Source organism: Nylanderia fulva, unplaced genomic scaffold, assembly GCF_048542155.1.
Source record: "Nylanderia fulva isolate GAGA-0341 unplaced genomic scaffold, ASM4854215v1 Scaffold24, whole genome shotgun sequence".
Classification (NCBI taxonomy): domain Eukaryota; kingdom Metazoa; phylum Arthropoda; class Insecta; order Hymenoptera; family Formicidae; genus Nylanderia; species Nylanderia fulva.
In genome coordinates this window covers 1202012-1228733 of record NW_028190304.1, presented here as the reverse complement: position 1 = coordinate 1228733, position 26722 = coordinate 1202012, and the positions used below count along the sequence as shown (strand labels likewise).

The 26722-nt window shown below is 35.8% G+C and overlaps 5 protein-coding genes and 1 long non-coding RNA gene across 9 annotated transcripts; 4 read left to right on the top strand and 2 right to left on the bottom strand.

Annotated features, from left to right (window-relative positions):
* Nucleotides 1–126: 126 nt before the first annotated feature.
* Nucleotides 127–3493, top strand: LOC146723046 (cilia- and flagella-associated protein 157). The gene is made up of 6 exons (XM_085483289.1): nucleotides 127–809; nucleotides 891–1162; nucleotides 1250–1403; nucleotides 2098–2647; nucleotides 2708–2845; nucleotides 3430–3493. Exons 1-5 carry the CDS (start codon nucleotides 691–693, stop codon nucleotides 2843–2845), a joined length of 1233 nt encoding a protein of 410 aa, XP_085339415.1. The 5' UTR covers nucleotides 127–690; the 3' UTR covers nucleotides 3430–3493.
* On the top strand, nucleotides 3445–6396 carry LOC114934202 (PI-PLC X domain-containing protein 2). Its single transcript, XM_085483290.1, has 2 exons — nucleotides 3445–4134; nucleotides 5172–6396. The coding sequence occupies exons 1-2, from the start codon at nucleotides 4002–4004 to the stop codon at nucleotides 6035–6037; spliced, it is 999 nt and encodes a 332-aa protein (XP_085339416.1). The 5' UTR covers nucleotides 3445–4001; the 3' UTR covers nucleotides 6038–6396.
* On the bottom strand, nucleotides 6254–23748 carry LOC114934304 (PAT complex subunit CCDC47). Of its 4 annotated transcripts, none has more exons than XM_029306981.2 (4): nucleotides 23686–23748; nucleotides 7877–8864; nucleotides 7524–7695; nucleotides 6254–7403 (listed from the first exon to the last, which is right to left on the bottom strand). In XM_029306981.2, the coding sequence occupies exons 2-4, from the start codon at nucleotides 8857–8859 to the stop codon at nucleotides 7164–7166; spliced, it is 1395 nt and encodes a 464-aa protein (XP_029162814.2). In that variant the 5' UTR covers nucleotides 8860–8864; nucleotides 23686–23748; the 3' UTR covers nucleotides 6254–7163. The 4 variants fall into 4 exon arrangements, with proteins under 4 accessions (XP_029162814.2, XP_029162813.2, XP_029162812.2 ...); XM_029306980.2 differs by lacking the exon at nucleotides 23686–23748 and adding an exon at nucleotides 9372–9570; XM_029306979.2 differs by lacking the exon at nucleotides 23686–23748 and adding an exon at nucleotides 9395–9570.
* On the top strand, nucleotides 10058–15289 carry Klp68D (kinesin-like protein 68D). The gene is made up of 2 exons (XM_029306978.2): nucleotides 10058–10376; nucleotides 12259–15289. The coding sequence occupies exon 2, from the start codon at nucleotides 12297–12299 to the stop codon at nucleotides 14484–14486; it is 2190 nt and encodes a 729-aa protein (XP_029162811.1). The 5' UTR covers nucleotides 10058–10376; nucleotides 12259–12296; the 3' UTR covers nucleotides 14487–15289.
* Nucleotides 15240–23751, bottom strand: LOC114934201 (uncharacterized protein CG7065-like). The gene is made up of 6 exons (XM_085483288.1): nucleotides 23686–23751; nucleotides 22094–22208; nucleotides 21070–21797; nucleotides 20768–20871; nucleotides 20522–20630; nucleotides 15240–20119 (listed from the first exon to the last, which is right to left on the bottom strand). Exons 2-6 carry the CDS (start codon nucleotides 22163–22165, stop codon nucleotides 17362–17364), a joined length of 3771 nt encoding a protein of 1256 aa, XP_085339414.1. The 5' UTR covers nucleotides 22166–22208; nucleotides 23686–23751; the 3' UTR covers nucleotides 15240–17361.
* Nucleotides 23752–24431: 680 nt separating this feature from the next.
* LOC114934208 (uncharacterized) lies at nucleotides 24432–26714 on the top strand. The gene is made up of 6 exons (XR_003820228.2): nucleotides 24432–24476; nucleotides 24566–24657; nucleotides 25223–25324; nucleotides 25480–25535; nucleotides 25973–26044; nucleotides 26434–26714. It is a non-coding gene; the product is annotated as an uncharacterized LOC114934208 (long non-coding RNA).
* The last annotated feature ends 8 nt before the right edge of the window (nucleotides 26715–26722 follow it).

Here is a 26722-nt window from a genome sequence, read left to right as displayed (position 1 = left end):
AGGATATACTAAAACTTGCGATCAACTTTACTATATATTGCTAGGGAAGATTAAAACTAAAATACAAATTTATTTCTTTGTTGTTGAATTGAGAGTAGAAAAAATTAAAAATATAATATATATTTAAAAAATATATATTATAATAAAAAATATATAATATATAATATAATATTATAATCAAATATATATTATATAATAAAAATATATTAATTTGTGGAATATCCTGCATACAAAAATATACGTATTTATTATTTATATTAGTTGATATTTTGTTAATTATTTCCTTATTTTGTAATAGTTTCTAATTGTTGTATAAGAATTGTATTATTTTAATCGATATCTTATTAATTAATCATTATATGTTTATTCGTGTATATTTACGTATATAATCTCGTATGTTTTTATATACTACTACTATACTCTTTCCTATACAAGATATATTTGATTCATTAGCTTTACTATGGCAACACACAAATGGAGACGTAGCAAATCGGAAGTTTCGATGCTTGATGTGGAAATAATGTTCAGTTCAGTTGTGATCGAATTTGAAAGCTTCTCCGACTTGATCTTTAAATTTCTATTTGACAATATGTTTTTTTTGACATAGTTTAACAATACAGTGATAGTAAAAAATTTGACAAGCATTTATGTATCTACACGGACATGTAATTACTGGATAATGATATCAGGATGCTCAGAAAGAAGAAACGTGGAGAGAAGGAGAAGAAGGTGCGGAAAAAATGTGTGAACGAACGAGAAACGTTGTCCTACGAACAGCAAATTCTAGACAACAATAAGCAATTGTCACGGTTTGTACCAGAAGGATTGACGTGTCTTATTATAGTTATATACAAATTGTACATTTAATCATTTTTTCTCATGATTTTAAGGTTGCGAAGTCGAAACGAGGAGCTAGAACACGAGGTGAAGGTCATCACCAAGAAGTTTGAGCAATTGAAGGAGGATCGATCCGACGTCGTGGCGCACTTGAAACGGAACCTGGAGGGAAAGATAGAGGAGGCTCGGGAGCTCAGCGAACGTTTGGTGGCCCTGGAGGAATTGAGGAAACAGGAACAGGCCGAGTTCAAGAAGAAAGAGAGCGTGATGGAGCTCGAATATCGTACTATGGAGAGTAACTTGAGCGCGGAGGTGAAACTTGCAGGTAATAATAAAATAGTCGTAGATGGAATATAAATTAATGGAAAAATTGAAAATACATTTTTACGCATGTTTTATTTTCTTTCATCAGCCGGGAAGCTGAACGCCTTGGAAGACTGGAGATTAGCCCGCTTGGATTTGATGCACAAGTTTGAGGTACAGGAGGAGCAAATCGCGAAACAGGAGGAATCTCACAAAAGGACGCTCTACGAAACGGAGAAATCAGTTATCATCTCGAAGGCTAAGTAAATAACTTGTTGGTCTAATATTAATTAATAAAAAAGGGAACCTTGTAAATTCGAAAATCTGGTTTTAATGAAACTTTATATTAAACAGATTGATATATTTTTCTAAAAATAATATAAAGTTGGTTTAAACTCGATTAATATATGTTTTGACAGAAATTAGCTGATTTCTGTAAAAAATATGAATAGTGTTAGTTTTCTAATTCGATTTTAAAATACTATATATGTTATAAAAATTAAAACAGTAATATGTTGTAAATAATATGTTATATAATATCTTATTCTCTATAAATAATATTTTTTGACAGAAATCAGCTGATAACTGTCAAAAATATTAATCAGGTTTAAAGTATTATAAGACTTAACATACCTTTTTTAGGAAGGGATTTTACATATATATATGTAGAGGGGATAGATAAATTAGAAAATTTTAGGTGGTCCAAAAATTATTCTAAGAGATGAAAGAATCCCTCATGTAATGTTTCATCAAAATTAGAATTTTTGAATTTAAACAAGGTTTCTTTCTAATGTTAGAATAATATAGTCTTCTAATGTGAAAAAAAATGTCATACACAAGAAAAATGATTAATGTTACCTAATAATTTCATTATAATAATAAGAGAAAAATAAATGTCCGTTCTTTCCTGAAGAGAAACTTCGCGATTTTTGAAATAATCTTTTACGTCGTTTGCAGGATGCAAAAGGAGATGGAGGAACGATTGAAGCAGCTTGCTCAGGAGTTTAAGGAGGCGACGAACATTCGCATCGCGGACATGATGCATAACACGGTCAGGAGGAACATCGCGCTGAATCACGAGCTGAACGCGATGCTGAGGGTCTGCGAGGACCTGGAGGCGAAGAGCGCCGAGTGTCAGGAAAACGATCGTATGCTCAGACTGCAATGCGAATTGTTCGAAAACGAGGCGAGAATCGCCCTGAACGACGCAATAAAACGGAAGCGCGCGATACACAAACTTGTCCAGGACCACGTGAACACCACCCTCGAATACGGACGAATTCAACGAGAGAATACCAGATTAAACAATTTTGAACGACTGATGAACGAGTACAGGGCGATCTGTGTGGTTTCGGAGCAGAAAGCGATGATCTTGGAGGAATGTTTGCAGGAAACGAAAAGAGCCAAGGAGGAGGTCCTGGCGGAAGTGCGGAACAAGTGCGAGGAATTCGAGAAATTGAACAAGATTCTGAATGAAGCCAAACGATGCGTTCTGGAAGCGTTACAGGTAAATCTTGTCTCTTTGTATCTAAAGTGAAAAAAATTAATTTAATTAATTTGATGCCAGTTACAAGAGGACGCTTGCACGAGCGATATTTGTACTTCGTGTGGCGCCGATCAGAAACAGCAGATTATTTATTCGCTGCAGAATATCCTGGAAAAGAGTAATATTTCATCTGATGTAATCGACGATGATGATTCATAGGTGAAGTAGAATACAACTTCTAATTATATGACACACCTTACAGCGTGGAATAATTTTATATTGTTTTGATGTAAAATGTATGGAAAATATTCTATTCGAACGTTGCCATTTTTTTAGATATTTTTGCAATAATTAATAAATTGCCATAATTGAATATTGGCATTTTTAAGAGATATTTTTGCAACAATTATAAACATTAATTTCTACATCTTTTGAAATGCTTTTAATTGTGAGATTATACATATATATATATATATATATATATATATATATATGATATTCTCATTAATTAAAAATTACATTTATTAGTTATTTAAAAATATTTTTAAAAAAAGATTAATTTTCCATGCATTTTATATCATTCTTTTAAAACTTATTCAGAAACTGCTATTTAAAGTAAAACTAGAAATAGTTCTATATTTTTTGAATAGAATATTTTCTGATTAGTAGAAGTGAATGGATAAAAAATATAAAACAAATGATTAGTAAAAGTTTTAAGAATAGATATATAAAATAAATGATTAGTAGAAGTTTTTAAAAGAATGATACATAAAATAATATTGAATTACACGATTTAATTTTAGGTGGACAAAATTGAATCTGTGTGAAACTAAAACAACGGAACTCTCTCTTCATCTTCATCCCGAAGAATATAAAAAAAGCGTTTTTAATCGACATCCAACTATATTAAACATTTCAAATTATTTCCATGAAGTGTTGTAAATCTGTCAGGTGTTAAAATTCTGCACATGCGCAGATTCTCGTTCAGAAAAGAACAATCTCACGCTCTCACGCTAGTGATTATTCAAGAGAGATTGTATCTCCCTGATAATAAATAGCACATAAAGGGAATATTCTTGGCAGTTTCGATGTTGTTCGATCTGGAGCTGCATTTACAGCTGTATTTACAGCCTACTCGCTCGATCAGCTGATCCTAATGTCAGCTGTATCTGGTCCAGGGGCAAAGGTCATCGGGTAGGAAAGTATATATGCATGAATATGTGCTGACATTGATGCATGCAAACTAACGTCATACGCGTCTGACACCTGCATTCTAACGTGATCGTGCTTGGTGATTCAAAGATTTGCGAGATTCGAATCCGTCACGTGTTGTTATGTATACGTCGTAATAATAAAATGTGATATAATTATCATCATGGAAAGTGAAAACATCACCAGAAATCAAACCGTCGAGGCGGGCGTTATTTTGAATGACGATCTGGAGTTTTGGATGACACGATTTCCGGCGCCACTCAAAGATATACCTATAATACACCTGGCAATACCCGGTATGTTTGAATTATGTAGTTGTAATTTGGAAAAATTGATTAATTGTTCAAGTATAATTTTTATATTTGAAACATTTGTTCATTTTTATATTTTTATATTTTATTATATATTTAAGCAATATATACATACATATATTTTTATTTGAGAAAACAATTAAAAAATAGAAGATATTTATACCCAGATATCCACAGTAATTATTATGACATCATTTTGATGTCAAAATGCATCATTTGCCATCAAAATGATGTTATAATAATTACTATGGCTATCTGGGTATATAATTAAAATATAATTTTTGTTTATTCAATTATATTTGCTACAAAAATAATGTCGAATTTTTTTCAAATGTTTTGGAGTTTGGAGTCTTCTATGTTGATCTATAAATTATTTAATTATTTGTCTCGTTTTCTTATTTAGAACAACGTGGCATTAATTTTTGAAAGATTTCAAGAGTAAAATCCAAATTTTTTTAATTTTACTTTGTAATGTTTTATGAGAATCAGATTTGTTAAAATTTGTAAATATTTTGTACAGCAAATTAATGCTTTTGGGAATAAAGGAATAAATTCGACAAATATGTAAAGAAAGAATTCATTAATTATGCAAACTTCATGTATACTCCTTTAATTAATTTACAATCTATCTTTTTCACAAAAATTAAAGACTCCCAAAGCTTCAAATTTTCATTTTATTTCATAATTTTATAAGAGAAGTTTTTTAAATTTGTAAAAACACTGCATAGTAAATTAATATGGTAATAAAAGGAAGTGCGAAAAAAATATAAAAGAGAATTTCATGAATTATATACAAGTTTCATGTCTAATTTTTTAATTTATTTTTTTAACAAAAATTGTTTAAAGATGTAACTAATAAGATAAGTTCAAAAAAATGTGCAAGAAAAGAATTATAAAAATTTGATATATAATTTTGTAATTTTTTAATTTTCAATCTAATTCTTTTTCTCCTTTTTAACATGAATAAATGAATGACTATATTTAGCGTCCAGTATACGAACAATGGATTTTACTTTCCACAGGTTCTCACGACACCATGACTTATACGATCGAGAAACGCAATGACGTGGGGCCGGACGAGCCGACCTTCATTCGCACACTCGGCCGCTACTGTTCCTTCGTTGCCAAGCCCATTATTCTAAATTGGTCCATTACACAACACGACGATATCAAGCGACAGCTGAACGGCGGAATTCGATATCTGGATCTGCGCGTCGCTACGAAACCCGGGAGCAAGGACGTTTACTTCCTCCACGGCCTGTACGGTTCCGAGGTCAGCCGGCCTCTTCTGGACGTCGCTGACTGGCTGACCTCGCACGCGAACGAGATCGTCATTCTGGACTTCCAGCACTTCTACGCCTTCACCGACGACGATCATCACCGTCTCATCGACAGGATATACGAGATCTTCCGCGGGAAGTTGTGCCCGGTCTCCTCCAGATTCGATCACATCACGCTGCGCTGGCTCGTCACCAGGAAATACCAGGCCTTCGCGATTTACAGGAACGTCTATGCGCACAATTACGCGAATCTATGGCCGTCCGGGCTCTGGAGAACCGTGTGGCCCAACACCGTCCGGGTGGACGAGCTGCTCGACTTCCTGAACATCGAACTGCAGAGCAGATCCCTGGACATCGCGTTCGTGTCGCAGTGCCTGTTGACGCCGGACACGCCCTACGTCGTGAAACATCTGTGCGGTACCCTGCAGAGGGACCTGGTGCCCCTCTGTCAAAAGGCGATTCTCTCCTGGATAAATCAGAAGAGACCCGGCCGCGGCGGATTGAATATTGTTATAGCGGACTTCGTCTCCGACAGCAACTTTCTGTTCTCCAAAACTGTCATTCAGAGTAATACGAAACTCCTGCGCGATTCCGCGGAAGCTTTCTAGATTTTCTATAATATCGCACCTCCTGCTTAAGAGTACAAATGCGCAACATGGTAGACTTTAGATCTCTACTAACGCTTCTCACTCCATATACATTATTATTATTCATATATATATGCATATATATTCATCCGGTGAGTTAATATCGTTTAAAAATTGTTCAGTATTGATAAGAATTTTTAAAACTAACGTGGAAAAAGTCGAGGCTATTATTAACGATTAAATTTTTAAGGTATATATTTCTATTACTGACCTATTGTAGTCGCAATTATACATATTTAAGCTAAACACTGTGGCACGTTATTTGGAAAACAGACGTTTAATTATCATATATTATATACAATAAATAATATATATATATATTCCCACTTTATGCACTCTAGGATAAGTTCAAGTCCGATTTTACATACAATATACTTTCTCTCCATATTTGTGTGATGGATTTATAACATTAAAAAAAAAATGATAGATATATTTGAATCATTACGTAATGATATCATTGAGATATTAATTATTAAATAATAATATTAATAAATATTGAATAATAATATTGTATATTAATTAAATGAATATGTTTATCTCGAATATAGAGAAAAACGTTTTTTGAAATATTATAGTAGATTTCTGTTTGATACAAATATTACTTGAAAGTTAGCATTAAAAGGAAACAATTTCATTGCTATCGTATCAATTTGTTGGTATGTAGCGTCAAAAAAGATATCGGATATTATTTTTAATATGTATATAGTAAACGCTAAATTTTTTTATTACGATTTTTGTTTCAACAGGAGAAATATTATATATATATATATCTCTATGATATTTAAGTATACAAGCTGGCAGTAGAGCAAAAAAAGTATACGTCACACAACAAACTTACAATTCGCAGGAGATATTCGCATTCACAGTCGTTTGTACTTTCTTCAATAAGTTCGATACTTTGTGTCTGAGAATGAATACGCGAATCGGGAATGAAGAGATATATAAGTTTAGCATAATTTGTAGATAATTTGGACGAAGTACAATCTTTTAACAAAATTCTCTCTCTCTGCGAGTATTTCAGCGGTAGTGAATTTCATGATTCTGTAGAATCTACGACTCGCTTTTATTAATTTTGATCGTAACCTTGTCACAAAGCTTTCACCTTGAGTTGCTTCATTCTGGGGGCACGTTTCTTCGCCAGTCTTCGTTGTTCCTTCTCCTCCCATTTCCTTTGTTTATCGGGATCCTCTTCCTGGAGAATTCTCTCCTTCTCGGCTCTTCGACGTTCTTCCCGTCTTTGCGCCGCAGCTTCGGCCCTTGCAGCGTGCGTCGTCTTCAGAAAGGCCTCCTCCACTTTGAGTCTGTTTTTATCCGCCTTATTTTTACCCTGTATATAAATAGAATTTTACTTCCATTATAATATTTTTCAGGAATATTGCATGTATTTATTATTGTATATATTTCTCATTTTTGAATATTTTCTACTATACAACAAGGAAGCACAAACCTCTTTGGACAACTTAAAACGTCGCAGTTTATCGATTAAATAAAAAGCAAGTTGTAGTAAGAGTTTGAGTCTCTCCTGGGTCTCTGCGTTACACGTGCGACCTTTGAGACTTATGTTCAGACCCATCAATAATACCCTCTTTACTTCCGGCATCGTTAATTGACTAGTGTCTCTAAAATAAGATTACATATATTAGTATCATTAATATTATTTAAGATTATAATTTAATGTCAGAGGTAAATAATGCGCAACCAGTTCTACGCATTCATTTTTTTGCATTTAATTAAATTGTCATCGTATATTAAGTACGTTTTAATTAATACACTTAATATAGTCGACATATTTTTACTCACTCTTGTTGTTTGCGTCCGCTGAACTGGTCGCTTATATGAATGTAATCTATGTAAGAGGCAAATTTAGAGAAGGTTTGCAGAACCTTCGTGTCCAAGATAGCCGACGTCGTTTCTGCGATCTCAGACATCACGTAGAAGCCTGCTGGAAGACTGAACTTTTCCCCAGGTCGTTTCTCTGGGCAATAGACGCTGATGTCAGCCATGTCGCGCACCAAGTGCACCGCTGTTCGCTTTGTAGCAACTGCTAAAACAAAATTATCTATCTCGTCCTTCGAGAGTTCTATGTGTATATGAGCCTGATCGTTTTGTGGACGCACTAGTTGAGCTAATACGGCAACCAGATCCTGCCTCTTGATTAATTTCAACTCGATGAGCATCGAGTCACAGCCGACACGTCCTGAGCAATACAAGCTGTACTGGGATTCGCTTTCCTTCATCAAATCATTATCGTTGGCGTTATCTGATTTACTCGAATGACCCACTAGAGAGAAATTGTCCAGCAAGAGTTGCTTATGCTCTATCAACCATTGCTCGGCTATACGAGCATTCTTCGAACGTCCAACTATGTAATTTATAAAGTATACCAATAATCCGGTGATCATCAGTATCTCTAAGTAAAAACTGTCCCATCTGTCTCGTAGATGTAACGGGACCTTTGTAATGGTTAACGTGGAGGGTTCATCTGTCTTTGGACCAGCGTTGCTTCCAGTAACGTCCAGTCCTTCAAACTCCTCCTCATCCTGGAAGTGATCGAATTCACTGTCTCCATCTGTCACTAAGACCTCGTCCTCCTCAAAATCCTGATCTTCCTCCTGTATAGATTCTGATACACGTTCAACGGGTAAACTTGGAGGCTTCTCCTCCTCAAAATCTTCAAATTCAGCAAATTCATTATCCTCGGGTATTTCTTCCTGGAAGTGCGCTGTCACCCATAGATTAGTAGCCACTAATACAATGTGCGCCACCACAACCCACAGTCTCATGTTACCTGAAACAGAAAACAGAAAGGATGTAACTTTTTGCTTCATAGTTGCAATTTAAATCTGTTTGTTTAAATTATTGCTTTTTCCACTAATCTTTCTTTCCCTTATCTTGTTGAAATAATTAATGTCTATCATAAAATCTGCAATGACACAATTCTGGGAGCAATTAATTAAATAATAAAAATGTGAAAAATAATATATTATTGCAAAATTATAAAGAATTAATGTAGAAATATATTTTTGTAAATACAAATAGAATTACAATAATAAAGTGTGAAAAAATCTAGATACATCAATTAATTAAAAGTATTTATTCAGTAATTTTAATCTAAAGAATTTCTTAATATAATTTAATGTTAAAATAATAGATATTTTAAAAAATTGTATTTTTTTTAATTAGAGAAGTTTTGTTTTATATCTTATCAAAATACGTGTGTAAATTATCTTTCTAATTACATGAAAAATACAGATTTCGATACAATTAACCTATCATGTACATAGAGTTGACTTACAATTAATCGAGATGACATCTTACCAGTAAATGGAGACTTTATATATAAAAATGTTGATTTCTTGTCATTGATTTCAATTATAAGACGTACGGAAGTAAATTATTACAAATATTGCGATACTGACTATTCTTTCAACGAAAATCAGATGACTGGCATCACCTGCATGTGACGAAGATGCACGCAACGCAAGTATCGAAAGTCATCACTGCGTATGTGACGTCACTTCCTCAAGACAAAATAAATTGATTTTAATGCAATAAAAATAATATAATATAAAATATAATTCAAATTATAATATAATATAAAATATTATATATATATATATATATATAAAATAAATATATATACTAAATAAAATATAATATATAATAATATACATATACAATAAATAATTTTATATAATGAAATAAATGTCAAAGATGAGCGAACAAAATAACATTTTAAACATGTTTTAATTTTTTAAATTTAATTTTATTATTTTTTACTTTTAAATACAGATTTTATATACAAATATCAGATATATATTACGCGAGAATTTTTATCTGCAAACTTTTGCCAATAGTTTTTTTATATCTCCCTCTCTTTCTGTCATCGCGTCCGGTGGATTCTGTTTTACCGACCGGGCGGAACACGAAGAAAAGGCGACTCTCTCGTCTCGTCTCAGACATTCGATGACGTAACGAGATATTGATTTGGCGTCCCCGGCGTCGCAGTGACAGACCAGCCAGACGTGGTGCTCGCGCGCACGTTTGACGTTTAACGTCAAAGCGCGTTCTTCCTCCTGTCAAACGTCGAAGGCGCCGCGAGTGAATGTCATAGCCGAATAAAACATATCGGCTAAACGTATATATTCGAAGGTGCGAATCGCAAGAGAGAGAGACGGTTTCCTCGCGCGAGAATCAATATGCGAGAGCGACACGACGGCGGTTCCGTTGACAGCGAATTCTTGGGCTAAACAATGGATCAATACCGATACGTTGCGGCGAAGAACGACTCGTAGAAACGGTAATGAATCGTTCTCACTTCTTCCCATCCCCTCTTCTCCTACCCCGCGAGATTTCTTTGGTTCGTCTTACATTACGTTTCTCGCAGAGAAACGCCGAGTCTTAAAGCGAGAGTCTACTCTGTTATCCTCTCTCTCTCTCGTTGGGTTTCCCTCTTTGCACGCACGTACGTATATTTATTTCTTGATGTAATGGAAAAAAATGCATTGCATTAATATCGATGCAATCTAAATTACTTCAATGGATATCACAAAAAATTAAAAAAATACAGATATATGATGTAATGAATATATGTATATTTTTCTTATTTTCTTATGGAGACTAATTCTGTATACATATATAATTTTATCGACAAAACATTTCACAATAGAAGATAAAATTAATGTCTAATTTTCAGGTGTGTGCGATGCTTAATTATTTAATTTCAATGCAGTTATTGCAATGTATTTCAATGCATTTAAAATGAAACAATAAATATTTGCAATTTTGTCGAGGCTCTAATAGGCTTCCACTTTTAATTGATAGAGTAATGATGATTTTACTTTCACTTTTTTATGAGAGAAAAAGATTGAAAAGTATTATTGTAAGATTTAAAAGCCTATCAAATACGATCAATATACGATTAATATTGTATAAAAGTCATGGAATGTACATTTTTGCGTGCTTTTTATTGATCTGTGTCGTTCGAACATAGCAACGTAAAGCTTCACAAAAATAATAAAAAAATTATATTCTGAAGTGGTTTGATTAAGAATAAAATAATATTATTTAAATGCATTTTTCTATTGATAATATAAATGTAAAAATTTTTTAATTTCCTTAATTGTTTATTGCTTGCAATTTCATAGTTTCTATTTCTTTTTTTTTCCACTCTGATTTCTATCGTATTTAAAGACAAAACTGCTAATCAGTTGCAAAAATTATCATTGTTTCATTTATTTTGTGTACTACTTTCAATATAAATTTTCTTGATTTTATGTAAAAGAGATTACATTTGTTAGAAATTAAAGAAACTGATTGTCTCTGATCTCATAAAAGTGGTGAAAAATGTTTAAAAGATTGACATAATATTTTTTGCTATATAAAAACAATCGATTTAAAAGTTGATAAATTGCGAAAATTAATTTGAGGAAAATGGGATACGCAAATTTATGTTGTAAATTGAATAAAATATTTTATATGTAGACTACTTTTATTTGCATTTTTATAATGAGAGAATAAGTTTCAACATATAAATATACACATTTGCAAAAGTTTAATTTTTCGCACATTCGAAATTCATATATACTAAAAAAGACTTAATAGATGATTCACGTAGAAAAATATTTATCTCAAATCTTATTGTCAGTCTTCTTTACAAAATTTGTATTCTTAAGACATGTAGTATATAATTAATAATTATTTTATCACATGAGCTTTCTAATAAAGAATAATTATTAAAATATAACATAATAAATATTATTATATAATATATAAATATAATAAATATAATTAAAATGTAGTAAAAAATATAACAAGAAAATATATAGAAATATATAAGAAAAAAATATAAAATATCACAAGTATTTATAATATATAAAAATATTATAAATTTTATATATTATAAATACTTGTGATATTTTATATTTTTCTTATATATTTCTATATATTTTCTGTTATATTTTTATTATATAAAAAGTATTTATAATATATATATATAAATATTATTTATATACAAGATACTTTTTTTCAATATTCTTAAGACAAACGATTAACACATAAGACGATCTATTAATACAACAAATTTAAATATAATAAAAATTCTAATATAAAAGTTGATTATATCAGCGTGTCCAGGGTGCATCTAGATGAGGCGTAAAATGAAATCCACTCTTGCATTGCAGACGAGGGCCGCGCCGCAGAAATCCTCTTCACCGGCGGGATGGAGAAACCTGACAACCAGCAGAGGACCTGGAAGAAGAAGAGCACCATGAAATCAAGCTCGAACACGGAAGCGATAGCTACCCAGTGCGTGAAGGTCGTCGTGCGATGCCGGCCCATGGACGAGCGGGAGATCGCCCGCAGCTACAGCCGGGTCGTCGACGTGATCCCGTCCAGGGGCGTCGTCGAGGTGCGACATCCTCGGGACGATCCCAGCAGCGAGACCGTGAAGGTGTTCACCTTCGACGCGGTGTACGACTGGAGCTCCACCCAGCAGGAGCTGTACGAGGAGACTGTGAGGCCGCTGGTATCCTCGGTGCTCGACGGCTTCAACGGCACTATTTTCGCCTACGGGCAAACGGGCACCGGGAAGACGTACACGATGGAGGGCTCGAAGGCGGATCACGAGAGGCGCGGCGTCATCCCACGCTCCTTCGAGCACATATTCAATCACATCGGTCGTTCCGAGAACATGCAGTACCTGGTGAGGGCCAGCTACCTGGAGATCTATCAGGAGGAGATACGCGACCTGCTGCATCCGGATCAGAGTCTGCGCTTCGAGCTGAAGGAGAAGCCGGACATCGGGGTGTACGTCAAGGATCTGTCGACCGCCGTTTGTAAAAGCGCGACGGAGATACAGCATCTGATGAACGTGGGTAATCAGAACAGGACCATCGGCGCGACGAACATGAACGAGCACAGTTCGCGGTCGCACGCGATCTTCCTCATCACGATCGAGATGGGTACCATCGGCGATTGCGGTGGCATCAGGGTCGGACGCCTGAATCTGGTCGATCTCGCAGGTAGCGAGAGACAGAGCAAGACTGGTTCGTCGGGGGAGAGACTGAAGGAGGCGAGTAAGATCAATTTGAGCCTGTCGGCTCTGGGGAACGTCATCTCGGCCCTGGTGGACGGTAAAACCACCCACGTGCCGTATCGAGACTCGAAACTGACGAGACTGCTGCAAGATTCCCTGGGTGGGAACTCGAAGACGATTATGGTCGCCAACATCGGGCCGGCTAGCTACAACTATGACGAAACCCTGACGACTTTACGGTACGCCAGTCGTGCCAAGAACATCAAGAACAAGCCTAGGATAAACGAAGATCCGAAGGATGCTTTATTGAGGCAATATCAGGAGGAGATAGGTCGATTGCGGGAGAAACTCGCGCAGAAGGGCGGAACGCAGCGGAGGAAGAAAAAGTCGAAAAGAAAGAAGGAGGATGACGCGATGGATTCGGACTCCGAGGACGATAATAGTCGCGGCGAGGACAATAAGACGGCCGAGACCGACAAGAAGCTCATAGCGGAGCAGTTGAGGGCCGAGAAACAGGAGGCCGAGACTCTCGTTCAGAGAATAAAGGACCTGGAAAGCAAGATGCTCTGCGGCGGCAAGAACATCATCGATCACACAAACGAACAGCAGAGGGCGCTGGAGCAGAAGGCGGCCGAGATTGCGGAACGCAAGAGGCGGGAGGTCGAGATGCAGCAGAAGCTGGAGGACGAGGAGGTGACGATGGTCGGCGTTAGGGAGACGTACACCACGTTGCAGCAGGAGGTGGACGTCAAGTCCAGGAAGTTACGAAAGTGCTTCACCAAGCTGCAGGCCCTGAAGCAGGAGCTGGAGGACGTGACCAGCGACTACAACCGGGACAGACGGGACCTGGAGCAGGAGCAGCACGAACTGATGAAGGAGCTGAAGCTCAAGTACCTCATAATCGAGAATTTTATCCCCGAGGAGGAGAAGACCAAGATCCTATCTAGGATCCACCTGGACGAGGAGGAGGACTGCTGGATGATGAAAGATCCGGAACCATCCAGCGTGGACGTCATCAAGCGACCCACTTCCGTGCCGGGTGCGCGCAGACCCGTCTCGGAGTACGCGAGGATCGCCCTCGCGATGGGACGCGGGTGTCGTTACGCCGGCGATAACATTCTCAACCTGGACCTCGACATGCCGGCGCGGACGACGCTGGATTATCAGGGACCCGTGATTGCGCCGACGATCCAGGCCGTCCTCGAGGAGGCTCTGCGCGACGAGGGCGACATAGACGTCGACGCGTCGAGTACGAGGCTGAGGACCAGGACGCGCATGCAGTCCGCCGCCAGGGTCAGGCCGAAGAGCGTCACCAAGATGCAACAGATCCCGGCGCCGGTTTACCCCAAAACGAGAGGCCTCGTACCGAAATAATTGGAAAGACCCCGTGCGCGAGTACGCACGCTTCTCTTTTATTTTAGTCGAAAAAGAAATCACGGATTAAAAAAATCAGTTACCATAGCTGAATTTTAGGTGGCCCTGAAGTTGCATCTGAAATTTAATTGTCATATCGAAATTTTAGCTCCATGGTATAACTAATATTTTTAACTATAATTTAAGGGTCTTCATGTTGGAATTGTCAGAGGCGAGAAAACACACGCTAAACTAATTGCGATTAAAATAATAATTTTAAATAAAAATTCTTCTTATATGCCATTTCGAAATAAAGAGATTTATTATTTAAAAATGGCATCTAAGAATAATTCAGCACGTGCTTTCTCGCTTTTGACGTCACAATCTAACATAGTCACGGCGAGGATCCAGGAGTCTTAATTCTCTATTAAGTTGTAGCTTAAAAATATTAGCTACTATAGCTAAATTTTAATGTTTCTAATATTATATCTCTAAAATTTAATTATAATACAATAATTTAACCATGATATTTAAAAATTTTAAGTAATATTTTTAACTATAATTTAACGGCGAATTTCCTATTGAACTATAGATTGAAATATTAGTTAGTATAGGGCAGCTAAAATGTAGCTATGATAATTAATATTTTTTTCCGTGAAGGTATGTACATATTGTATGAATCGCAATTTCTCGTGTGCTTTATTTAATTTCTTCGCGGCGATCTTGAAGTACGATGGACAAGGAATGTGTCTTTATAATTCTCTAGTCACTGTGCAATGTGTAAACATACATATAATTGTTACAATAATACATTATAAGATAGATCTTCAGTTTAAATCTCTCTTTCCCGATCTCTCTTCGTCATAAGAATTTATTATTTTAAAACGAATGATATTTAACGATATAAAATTTTTTTTATTTTTATTTATTTTATTATTTTATGATTATTCGTGTTACTACAAGAACACGAATATATACATTTTCGAAGCAGGCGTTACCTTAAATTAAGAGAGAAAGTATATTATACAAAAAATGTGATACTCTTGTATTGTATTTATTAAAGAATTGCATCTTACTCCGTAAACGTCAAATATTTTGAATATCATCGTGTGACATTTTCTTTATTTTTTTTTATTTTTTTTTTTTTAGAAACGACTTAAAATGATTCTAATCATCACGATCCCAAGATTGTATTGAAATATCTCGCAATTCTCATTCTCTATACACATATCAATAAACACACAAAAGCGAGACGATAATCATTCGTCTTTTTCAAGTATATTACAAACGGTGAGAAATTGAGTTTATATATCGGATAAAAATTAAACGCGGATAGATTATTTCATGTCACTTACTTTTCTCTGCTCGTACATGACACGTTCACTTCTCGTTCATATATAGTTCACTCGAAGGCAACATAAAACATTCAGTCAATTAACATACACGATAGTCTTTCACTGTGCACACACATACACACACACACACACACATACATACATACACACACCCTCACGCGTATACAAAGAGGATACAAGAAGAGGATCGTACATTTGGAAACAAACTTTGCTCGATGATGTATGAACGTACAAAAAGATCTCGTGTGTATATATATATATATATATATACAGTGTTCCAAAGTCCTGCAACAGTTAAATATCTCGAAAACAAAGGCTTTTCGAAACAATGTTTTAAATAAAAAGTTGTAGGGCTTTAAATAATAATAGTGTGACTATAAATAACATTGTTAAGGTCACGTAAAATTCACTTTGACCTTTTTAAATCAAAGCCCCTATTTTTTATTACATATTAATGTAGTTTATCTTAAGAGCTTTTCAGAACACTACAATAAAGTTTCTTTCCATATTTTTTGAGGCTTGAAAGATCAGTATTTTGACATAAAATACGAAATATCTTGCAAAACATTTAATTTTCAATAATTATCTTAATACTTTTATGCACAGCATAAATGAGACCAATCAATTTGTGCAAAGAAAACGCATAATTATTTTGAAGAAAAAGTATGTTGCGAAATTATAATTTATAATATTATAATATTATAATTTCTCTAATTATTTTATGTATAAAGTATTAAGTAAAGTATAGAGAATGAGAATTGTGAGATGAGATAATATAAATTATCAAAAATTAAATATTTTACATGATATTTTGTATTTTGTCAAAATACTGGAAACTTCAAGCATTACAATTCGAAAACCACTAAATAAAAAAATACTATATTATAATGTTTTGAAAAGCTCTCCAGAGATAAGTTATAAAAATGTGCAATTAAAAATAGGTTTCCTAATTAAAAAATGTTATATGTTTACAAAGTTATTTTACACGTAGTTACACTATTATTAATTAAAGCGTCACTTAAAATCTTGCAACTTTTATTTGAAACATTTCTTCAAAAAACCTTTGTTTTTGAGATATTTGACTATTGCAGGACTTTTGGGATACTGTATATAAAATTATATATATACATATATATATATTTTTTCGCGCTCTCTTACATGTATCCATACAACGAAACGAGATTCAATCCCATTCGCAAAAATAGCACACCAGTAGATATAACAATTTTATTCCTACGTCGAAAATATATGGATATATTTTATCAAATTCGATATAAAGAAGTGCGGAGCAATTTTTTACAATTTCGCATATAAGAGAGGAAGAAAGAGAAAATATAATTATTAATTTTCGAAATAGGATCGATCTAATCATTTCATTGAAAGATACATTTGTGAGTACCCGCACAGATAATAAAAAAGGAGAAAAAGAGAGCATAAGAGATTGGGAAATGTCGTCGTCGTCCGAGTTCGCGATAGATGACGACGAGACACGAATAAAATCTGCGAAATACGGAACGAGGACGAGACACTCGACACTGCACTCAGTAGAATCTCGGTTGCTGCATGTAAGCGTCGTACTGCTGCGCCTGCGGCTGCTGAACGTAGTTGGGTTGCTGATGGCTGGTTTGAGGTGGGACATAGGCGCCGTAAGTCTGTTGAGGATATTGATTGGACGGTCCAGCGTACTGGCCCTGATTAGCCATGTTGTAACCCTGATAATTGTAACCATTGTCCATGTAACCCGAATTACTAGGTTGAAACATTTGTTGCTGCGGTTGCTGATAGTTGGCGAACTGTTGCTGACCGGAGACGTTGGGATAGGCCGTCAATGGCTGTCCCTGCGGTCGCGATTGACCGAAACTCTGGTTGTAGAAGCTTCCCGCAGTTGTCGGAAGTATCTGCTCGACCGGAGGATTCGCCATCGGCTCGATCGTCTCGATATTGTGCGTCTTGGGGACGTACTTGTTGGGCAGCTCGCACATGATGTTCGCGATCAGACGTTTCGTCTCGTTCAGGATCGCGTTCGGGTCGCTCGTCTTTGTGATTTCCTTCTGTCTGGGCGGCGGCGATCGCGATCGCGATCGGGATCGCGAGCGTGACCAGGAATTGGGGGATTTGGAGAAGACCTGGCGAGACTTCTTGGCCTTCTCGTTCTCGTTCACGTTCTTATTCGCCGCCTTGTAGATATCCTCGTACGTATAATCATCGTCGTCGTCGGACAAGTCCAACTTCGTCTTCATCTTGTCTTGATCGTTATCCTTCTTCGCTTGCTGCTGCTGCTGTTCCTCCTCCTCGTCGTTCGCAAACATGTCCACCTTGGGTTTCCACTTGTCCTCGTCATCGGTCGGATTCTGGGTTCCCTTGCGAATGGAAAACGGGGAGATGCTCCTTTGCCTGCCCTTGGCAATCGTGGCCTCGACGATCTCCGGACTTGGCGACTTCGCCTTATTCGATGACGTCGACACCACGCCGAGGTTGACGAAGTTTCGCAATTTCTCCACCCTGCTCGGATCGCTCGCTTCGAGTTTTTTCAGAAAGTTGATGAGACCGTGTTGCTCCTGCGTGTTCAGATCCTTGAAGTTTTGCAGCTTCACCTTCAGATCCAGCTCCGACAAATCCTCCATCTTTGAGGAAGGCTCGTTGGGGACGATCGCGATCGGTTTCGGGGGTTCCGCTACTTGAGGAGGAGGAGCAGCAGCGGCGGCGACGACTCCGACGTTACCGGAACTGCTGGTCAGACCCTTGACGAAGTCAGCAGTGGTGACGGGTTTGTCGGAATGCTTGGACGCTTCGGCCATGCCTATCACAGCGTTGATGAGGGTCTCCAGCTCTTCCTGAGAGACATTCGTTCTACCCTGTGCAACGAGAGCGGTAGCGATCTGCTGAGCAATGGCGACCTTATCGATGGTACCGATCCCCGGGACACTGACCGGTTCAGATTTGATGGACGGTGCAAGAATCTCAACTGGTCTCGTGTACATGGTTCTGTTGACGTAGCTAGACGTTGCTGCGGGTTTCGACGCCTCCAAGAGTTCTCGTTCCTTGTTCTTCTTCTTCTCCTCCTCTTCGAGGAGGAGTTTCTTCTTGCCCTCAGAGGCTTTGTGCAGCAACTTGGCGATGTTTTGTATCGCAGTTTTGGTGGCGGTAATCGCCATCTTTTCCACCATCCCAGCGAATAGTTGACCCTTCAGCTTCTCCTTCACAGTCTCGAACAGAACGCTCACTTCCTCGTCATATAGGAGCTCCTCGGCGGAGTTTGGCTTCGCTTTCTCGGCTGCCAAGGCTTTCGACAAAAGCGACACTATCTTAGGACCGAGAGAACCCAGCTGACCCTCGAGCGCCGTCAACAAACGCAGTAGACTAACCACCTCGAAATCCTCCGACAAGCTTTCCTCCGCGACAGGCGGAGTGGGAGACTTCTCCTTCACCGGATACGGGGTCGCGTAGTATATTGGTCTAGAACGGGACGCCGTTCGCGGATAACTGTGGCTGTACACGCTTCCTCTGCCACGGCTATACGTGGAATACATGTACTCTCGTTCTCGGAGCTCGTGACGATCGTAATACTCGGGTTTGACCATCTTCGTACCAACGTACTCCACCTCGTCATCGCTCTCCAGCCGATGTCTGCTACGTTTCGCCGGGGAACGTTCTCGCTCCCGTCTGGGTGGTATCCATTTCTCCGGAGGTTTGTCCTCGGGCAGCTCCAGCCTCTTCCTGATCTCTTCCTTTCGTTGTTGCAGCTGCTCGTTGTGTATCTCGCGCATCCTCTTGTTCCAGAACTCGATCCACTCCGGTTTGAAGTCGTGCTTGCTCGGATCGTTGCCCTCGGCCTGAAGCTCCTTGTAACGCCTGTTCCAAAACTTTTTCCACTCGTCTGGATAGGACGGATGTTTCTCCGGATTCTTCTCGTGAAACTTCAGGGCGCGATCCAGGGTCTCCTCGGCGCGTCTGATCTGCTCCCGATACTTGTCCCACTTGTCGCGTTCCCGGAGCGGCTGCAGCGAGCGCGACCGGGATCGCGATCGCGATCGCCCGCGGGCGCGCTCGCGCGAGTATCGCGAGCCGCTGCGATACCTGCCGCTGCTTCTCTCGACGGAGCTCCTCTTTCTGCCTCGACTCGGCGAACGAGACCTCGAGCGAGACGGAGACGGACTGCTGGATATGCTCGAGAGCGACGACAATGATTTTGTATCGTCTGACGGACGTTTGGGCGACTTTTTCGCGGTCTCCTCCGGCTTCGGCGAAGTCTTCCGAAGGTTTATCTTGTCCTTGTTAAATATACGCATTTTGAAACCCCTAAAATAGGAAGGATTATCAGTTTCAAATCGAAAAGTACAATCCTAGAGAGATATAACGGTATTATAAAAAAGTGTATGTAATAAAAATATTATATATTATAAAAATATATTACAAATATAAAAATATAATTAAAATATCAATATTAAATATTAAAATATAATTAAATATAATATTTATAATATAAAAATATATTACATCAAATATATCATCACTTTTTGATATTTATATAAATACTATGGAACAATAATAATAATGGAAATATAAGTAATGTAAAAGCTCTTTGATATAAAACTTAACTATTGTTCAGATAAAAAAAAATGTTTTTAGAAAGATCCATAAAAGTAATGCTTATTTTTCCATTATCAATCATATTTACTTTATCACCATGACTTTACTTACGATTTCGTAGTTTCTCCTTTTGTAGTTTCTAATTTTTTAGGAGATTTTTCCTTTTTCTTATCTTCCTTTTTACATTTGTCATCAATCTTCTCATCAGCAATAATGGCATCTTGATAAAAAAATCATTGATTTAAAAGATGCAATTGTAATAGTTTTATCCGTATATTTATCCGTGTATTTATACAATACACATATCTTATATATAGTATAAATATATCAAATGTATATGCATATCCGTGTACTCACCCTTCTTTCTAACATTATTACCATTTATTTCTGCCAATTTTTCATCAAAATTTGTCACCCATCGCACATCATAAACTTCCATAAACGTACACTCTGGCGTTTCCCTGTATACAGGAAACAGCTACATTGATTTTTATAAAGTCAAGACAAGCAAGAGAGAGAAAGTTATTATTAAAGGAAAACCTTTAATAGTTAAAAACCGAGAAGGTAGATGATTCAATATAATTAATAATAATAATCATAATAAATTATTATTAAATAATAATAACAATAATAATAATAGGTGTAATGTTCGGACTTACCTAAAATGTACATCCTGATAAACCCTCTTGATATACTGCATCTTATTCTTTTCGAACTGAACCTTGTCGATCAGTTGCGGCTTCATTCTTCCAAACTTCTCTTCGATTCTCTTCGCCACTAACACCGATATTTCGTTGGCCCCGCGCTTATAGTTCGGGGTACGCGGTAACTCGGTGATCGCTCGCGATATAGTTGGAAAGTGTCTGTTGAGATACGTGATCCGATGATTGTAACTGGTAATGTGAGCCATTACTGTACGCGGATCGCCGCGTTTGTCGCACAAAACACACGTGTAACTCGGTTCGCAAGAATCGTTGTCCACCAGTTCTAGGAGGTACTCGAGGCCGACGAGCGGCGAGCTCTGATGCCGGTCCAGGCTGATTTGTATTGACGTTATCCGCGTTATCTGATCCTCCATGCCGGGCGGTACCGGCTCGCCAGGCGCCAGAGTGTCGCCGATGGTCGTGGACTGCACCGGGGCGACCGTGTTCTTGGCCGCGTCCTGGGGTCGCTTCGACCAGAGCATCACCGGATACGGCCACTCGTCCAGCTTCATCTTGTGACGATTACACAGATTATGACTTATCAACTTGTGCGCTCCAAACAGGGCGACGTTACAGATATGACACCATATATCACCATCTTCGGTCTCGGAGTAGACTGGTCTCAGTGCACCATCTTCGGCGGTAACGCTGCATCGCATTACACGTTTGCGATCATACTCATCCTAGGGAACATAAACGACTCGTAAGGCGAGCAAAGGACGCTTGCTTAAGACGAGAGGCTCAAAAATGTCCATAATAACGTGTTTTTTGAGTAAAAACCTTATGTTAAAACCTGTATTAACATGTGTAAAAACGATCCTCTTTGAATAATTGGACAACAAAGGATGTGCATCATTGCACATAATATCTGACAAGTTATATTTGTTTTGCAATTAATGCATGCACAATTTATAATAATTTCTGATCACTTGCTCACTATCATCTTCCTGCATCGCTGTTATTTTTTCTGTTTCTTTACCTTTTCCTTATCCTCTTCTGACAAATGAGAAGGATTACGTCCCTCTATATCAAGATCATCAAAGTTCTGCATGATACGGCCGTAATTTTCGGGCGAAGAGCCTCCACAAAGCTTTCTGAAAATATTGAAATATCGTGAAGGCCAAGAAAATGATAACAATGATGAATATAAATATATATTTATAAGTATGACAAGATTGGCACAAGATAGCAGTTGCATTTCACTTACAACGGAAATTCTAAGATTGAGAAAATAATTTTAGATTGCTTTGAAAGCAGTGTTAGAAGAAAGTTACACAATGTAATAAATGTAAGCGAATCACATTCACAGACAAATAAATTTATCGATGAATGTAATTCCATTTATTGTCATCAGTTGATGCTGTAGTAGCAACTCCTGGTAATTCCTAGTGTAGCAATTTAATATTATAAATTATATTGTAATTTGATGGAAAATTTGAATTAGCCGTACTTACTTACCATGTCATTGCTGTATGTGCAAATATTTAATTTCATCAAAACATTTATATTGCGTATACTTCAATATATATAACACGATCATTTAATTATTATTAATTAAAAAATAGAAACATTTCTTATACTTAACTCTAGATTCTAAAGTGTGTATAATCAAACTGAGTTTGCATTCAATATATGCGCATATGAAATACACATGTGGCACAAAGTATATTAAGAAATTCAATACTTTGAATAAGTTTTGTAAATCTGTTTCAAAATAGATTTTACACGAAATTCTAACGGGTGTACACAAATAATATATAATACTAAAAAAAATGATCATACCAGCACACATTGTATTGTGCGCTTACAATATAATCACAGTTATAGAATCTTTTTCAGATGTATACGTGCACGTATAGAAAGAAAACTTACAGCATTTTTACATACAGAATAGAAATAAAGCGTTTATTTTCTTTTCAATCATCTATTATGCGATCGCATGACAGTATTATGTACTATCTTCTACTATTTTGCTGGAGTATATGTAAATAAATTCTCCAGCTACTTACCAAATGCTTTTTTACATCGCACAAGAATAATCTCAGAATTCCTCTCAGAAAAGAGAGAGAGAAAACAGAACCAGTTCCACTAACCAGAAAAACCACAATGTACCACAGAAACTGAACCGATTTTCGTAAACGAAAAGGAAAAAAAACAAGTGTAAGAGGGAGCAAAGTTAAGTAAGAGTCTTCTTTAACTTTGCCAAATTTGACAGATCGAGTGTCACTTCGCGCTTCCCACGTGACAGCACGAAGTGTCACATTTCTGACTCTCTGTCGCTTGCCCATCGATGAAAATAGAGAAAAAACGTATCCGGGTCATCACGAAACAATCAGATTAGGTTATGAGACGAGCGAAAGGCTTTTCCCTTTTATTTTTTTCACGCGGCTTCGCGTCTTCGGCGAAAATAAACGCGCTCGTAAATCGCGAAGCGTCCGGCGACGAGAAAGACGAATCGAGCGATCCTGGACACGCGCTCGATTAAATCATCATCATCGGCTCGAGGTCTTTAAACTCCGATGTTATCGTTGATATTTTTCGTTATGTCACGAATAAACGTAGTCGACTTACCCTAATTCCCGGATGACGTTGCTCGGATGAAATTCCTCGGCTTATTGTGTCGTACGTTTCTCTAAATTCCTCGAAATTCTCGCTTACGAGAAAATCTCCTCGCGGCCATGTTGTAGGCCGAAACACGATTATTGCGATTGTGTAACGTGGTGGAGAAAACTACTGGGACAGCTAGCTGCTATCCCGGCATTTTTCGCGGGATTTGAAAATATTCTCGAGAATCCGGAACGTTCTCATTCATCTCTTGCCATCTACATTCATTTTAAAAGCTTAAAATTATATATGAATGTACAGATTCATTTTTTAATTACCGATGAAATTACAGCTTGGTGTTTCCATGCTAAAAATTTAAAAAAATATATATTATTGTATATAAAAAATTAAAAAATATAAAAATTAAAGAAAAAATTACAAAATTATAATTTATTTTTTTTATATTATTTATTTTTTATACACATAAAATTCAAGCCTATATATTTTATTTAATATAATATTATTAATATATTCTATATTAATATATTAATATAATTATTTTTATATATATATATATATATATATATTCATATATTATTTTTTATTTATACCAATGAAAAGGTAGTATATCTCGTCGGTGTTTATACATATATATTATATATAAAATTCAAAATAACAGGAAATCATTTGATAATTTTAATTTCTATTTTATCAACTAAATTTGAGAAGTTAGTTTCCAAAATTACCGCAAGAGAGCGTGATTATAGTTTGGCGTGCTTTCTCTCTTTTTTTTCGAGTACCGCGCATTCATCATTAAAGTAAGTTCATTAATAATTAATTAATGTGTGCATAATCACAATTAATTATTTATAGGAATATGCTAATTGTAACAAATTGTTCTCGTTAGTGAACGCCATGGAAAGAGAGACAACGGTGATATAAGAGCAATAGAGAAAAAAATCCGGGACGATATATCACACGAAGAAGCAATCGCATTAGGTATTTTATTTATTATATTATTTGTAACTTTTATCATAAAAAAATATTTATAAAAATTTCAAGAAGGGGGAATTTAACGCCAGCAATCACAAAACTTTACAAGATATGAAATATAGTTTGGAAATACTTGTTTTAACCTATATATACTCAAAATAAATAATAAATATATTTGTGTATATTTTATAATAACTCAACACTGTATATATATATATTTCATATTATAATAATTTGTTGATTCCTATTTTTCATAACTTTTTGTAATCTGTATTCATAATTATTAATAATTTTCTATTACAAAAGTGAAGTAAAGTAGCATAAAAATAAATACATGTTTAATCGCAGAGTATATGTATATATATATATATTGTAGCTATTATATTTGATAGTCAGATGGCGCGCGATGTTAGTATCTAGAGATATCGCAAGAGACCGTGAGAATCGAGCTTAGCGCGCTTTTCCCGCGTTTTTTCCCGCCAGAAGTCAGAATCAATCGCACATCGCCCGCCATTAAAGTCAGAAGTGCCTTCGTTCGTTAATCACTTTAATTATAATTAATTTGTTTTAGTGAGTACTTTAGTGAGTGCCACAAAACAGAGACAACGATGAAATAAGAATGGAGACGAAAATTCGAGGCGGCATATTCAGGCGATGGAAGAGCAACTTTAAGGTGAATAATTTATTTGTTGTTAATTTAATGAAAAATTCAAAGAAGAAAAATTTAATGCGCGCAATAATGTGAACGCACTTTACGAGATATTAAATATAGTTTGGACACTTGTTTTAGCTTATACTAAATAAATATATTATTTATGCATTTTACAGTTCAATGCTGCATACTACGCTATATAACCCCGCTGCTGCGTATCGCCCGTGCATCGGTGAGTTTAAAATATTTTCTATTTTATTATGAGTAAATGGATTTGCGGGGAAAATTATATGAAATGTGTGAATAAAATATAAGACGGTATATATATATTAGAAACGAACTAAACCCATTTAAAATCTCTTATAGAAATGTATCACTAACAGTAATTTAAGTACTCAAAATAAGTGATTAATTGGACTTACTAATGATATATTTCTATAAGGGATATTTTCTTGATAATTATTATATAATACATAAAAGTTTGCATTTAAATTTGCAATAACAATAAATGCAATAAAATAATTGTAAAATTATATCTATTATATGTTTCTATATTCTATGTAAATTATTTATTAATTATTTATTTTAAAAATAAATTAATAATAATAGCAATATTTTTATAAATAATAAAAGTTTATGTTAAATTAATTTGGAAATAATTTGTTACAGATTTGTTACTAAAAACTGAGAGGAGGAGGAGGCCTGGGAAAGGCATCGGGCGTCAAACGGAGCAACTCTGAAGTAAGTATTTATTATTTATTTGATTTTCAATCAAGATTTTTTAAATTATATATAATTATATATAAATATATATATTTGTACTCTTATTATTATACACATCGAGTATACAATTCTATGCACATAATAATCATTTATTTAACACTGTTTTGACTTAATTTGTAAATTACAGATATAATTATTTATTTATTGTTTTATTAAATTATTTATAAAATTCTTTAATTTTATGTATATATATATATATATATGTATATTTACTTATAATATTGTACGTATCACAAAATATAAAATTAAATTGCAATAGAAATTCAATGCACACAGTAATAATTATCTAAAATATTAATTACTATATAGGCAGTTGCTACAGTTTAGCTTTTATTTGTATGTTACAGATTACCATAGCAGTCAACTCCTCTGTTTTACAACGAATGATAAGTGATAAATTATTATTTATTGCGAGGTAACGGTTTTGTAGAGATTCATTTGTGTAGATGTAGATTTAGATTGTAGAATGTAGATTGTAGATAGTTTCGTTACCTCGAATAAATGAATGGATTATAAAAAATTGAGAATATTTTAATTAAAAAAAATAACAAGAAACATTATAAATATATATAGTACATATAATTTATTTTAATATATTTAATTTAGTATATTTAATTTAATTTATTTTATAAAACA

Bases quoted from the DNA above. Each gene is read 5' to 3' on its own strand.
- LOC146723046 (XM_085483289.1), top strand. From the start codon at position 691: ATGCTCAGAAAGAAGAAACGTGGAGAGAAGGAGAAGAAGGTGCGGAAA. The intron at 810-890 runs GTTTGTACCAGA...CATGATTTTAAG, and splicing joins AACAATAAGCAATTGTCACG to GTTGCGAAGTCGAAACGAGG. The intron at 2,648-2,707 runs GTAAATCTTGTC...ATTTGATGCCAG, and splicing joins GCGTTCTGGAAGCGTTACAG to TTACAAGAGGACGCTTGCAC.
- LOC114934202 (XM_085483290.1), top strand. From the start codon at position 4,002: ATGGAAAGTGAAAACATCACCAGAAATCAAACCGTCGAGGCGGGCGTT. The intron at 4,135-5,171 runs GTATGTTTGAAT...TACTTTCCACAG, and splicing joins AATACACCTGGCAATACCCG to GTTCTCACGACACCATGACT.
- LOC114934304 (XM_029306981.2), bottom strand. From the start codon at position 8,859: ATGAGACTGTGGGTTGTGGTGGCGCACATTGTATTAGTGGCTACTAAT. The intron at 7,696-7,876 runs GTGAGTAAAAAT...ATCTTATTTTAG, and splicing joins AGCGGACGCAAACAACAAGA to AGACACTAGTCAATTAACGA. The intron at 7,404-7,523 runs GTTTGTGCTTCC...ATTTATATACAG, and splicing joins GTTTTAAGTTGTCCAAAGAG to GGTAAAAATAAGGCGGATAA.
- Klp68D (XM_029306978.2), top strand. From the start codon at position 12,297: ATGGAGAAACCTGACAACCAGCAGAGGACCTGGAAGAAGAAGAGCACC.
- LOC114934201 (XM_085483288.1), bottom strand. From the start codon at position 22,165: ATGCAGAACTTTGATGATCTTGATATAGAGGGACGTAATCCTTCTCAT. The intron at 20,872-21,069 runs GTAAGTCCGAAC...TCCTGTATACAG, and splicing joins TATCAGGATGTACATTTTAG to GGAAACGCCAGAGTGTACGT. The intron at 20,631-20,767 runs GTGAGTACACGG...TTTTTTATCAAG, and splicing joins TAATAATGTTAGAAAGAAGG to ATGCCATTATTGCTGATGAG.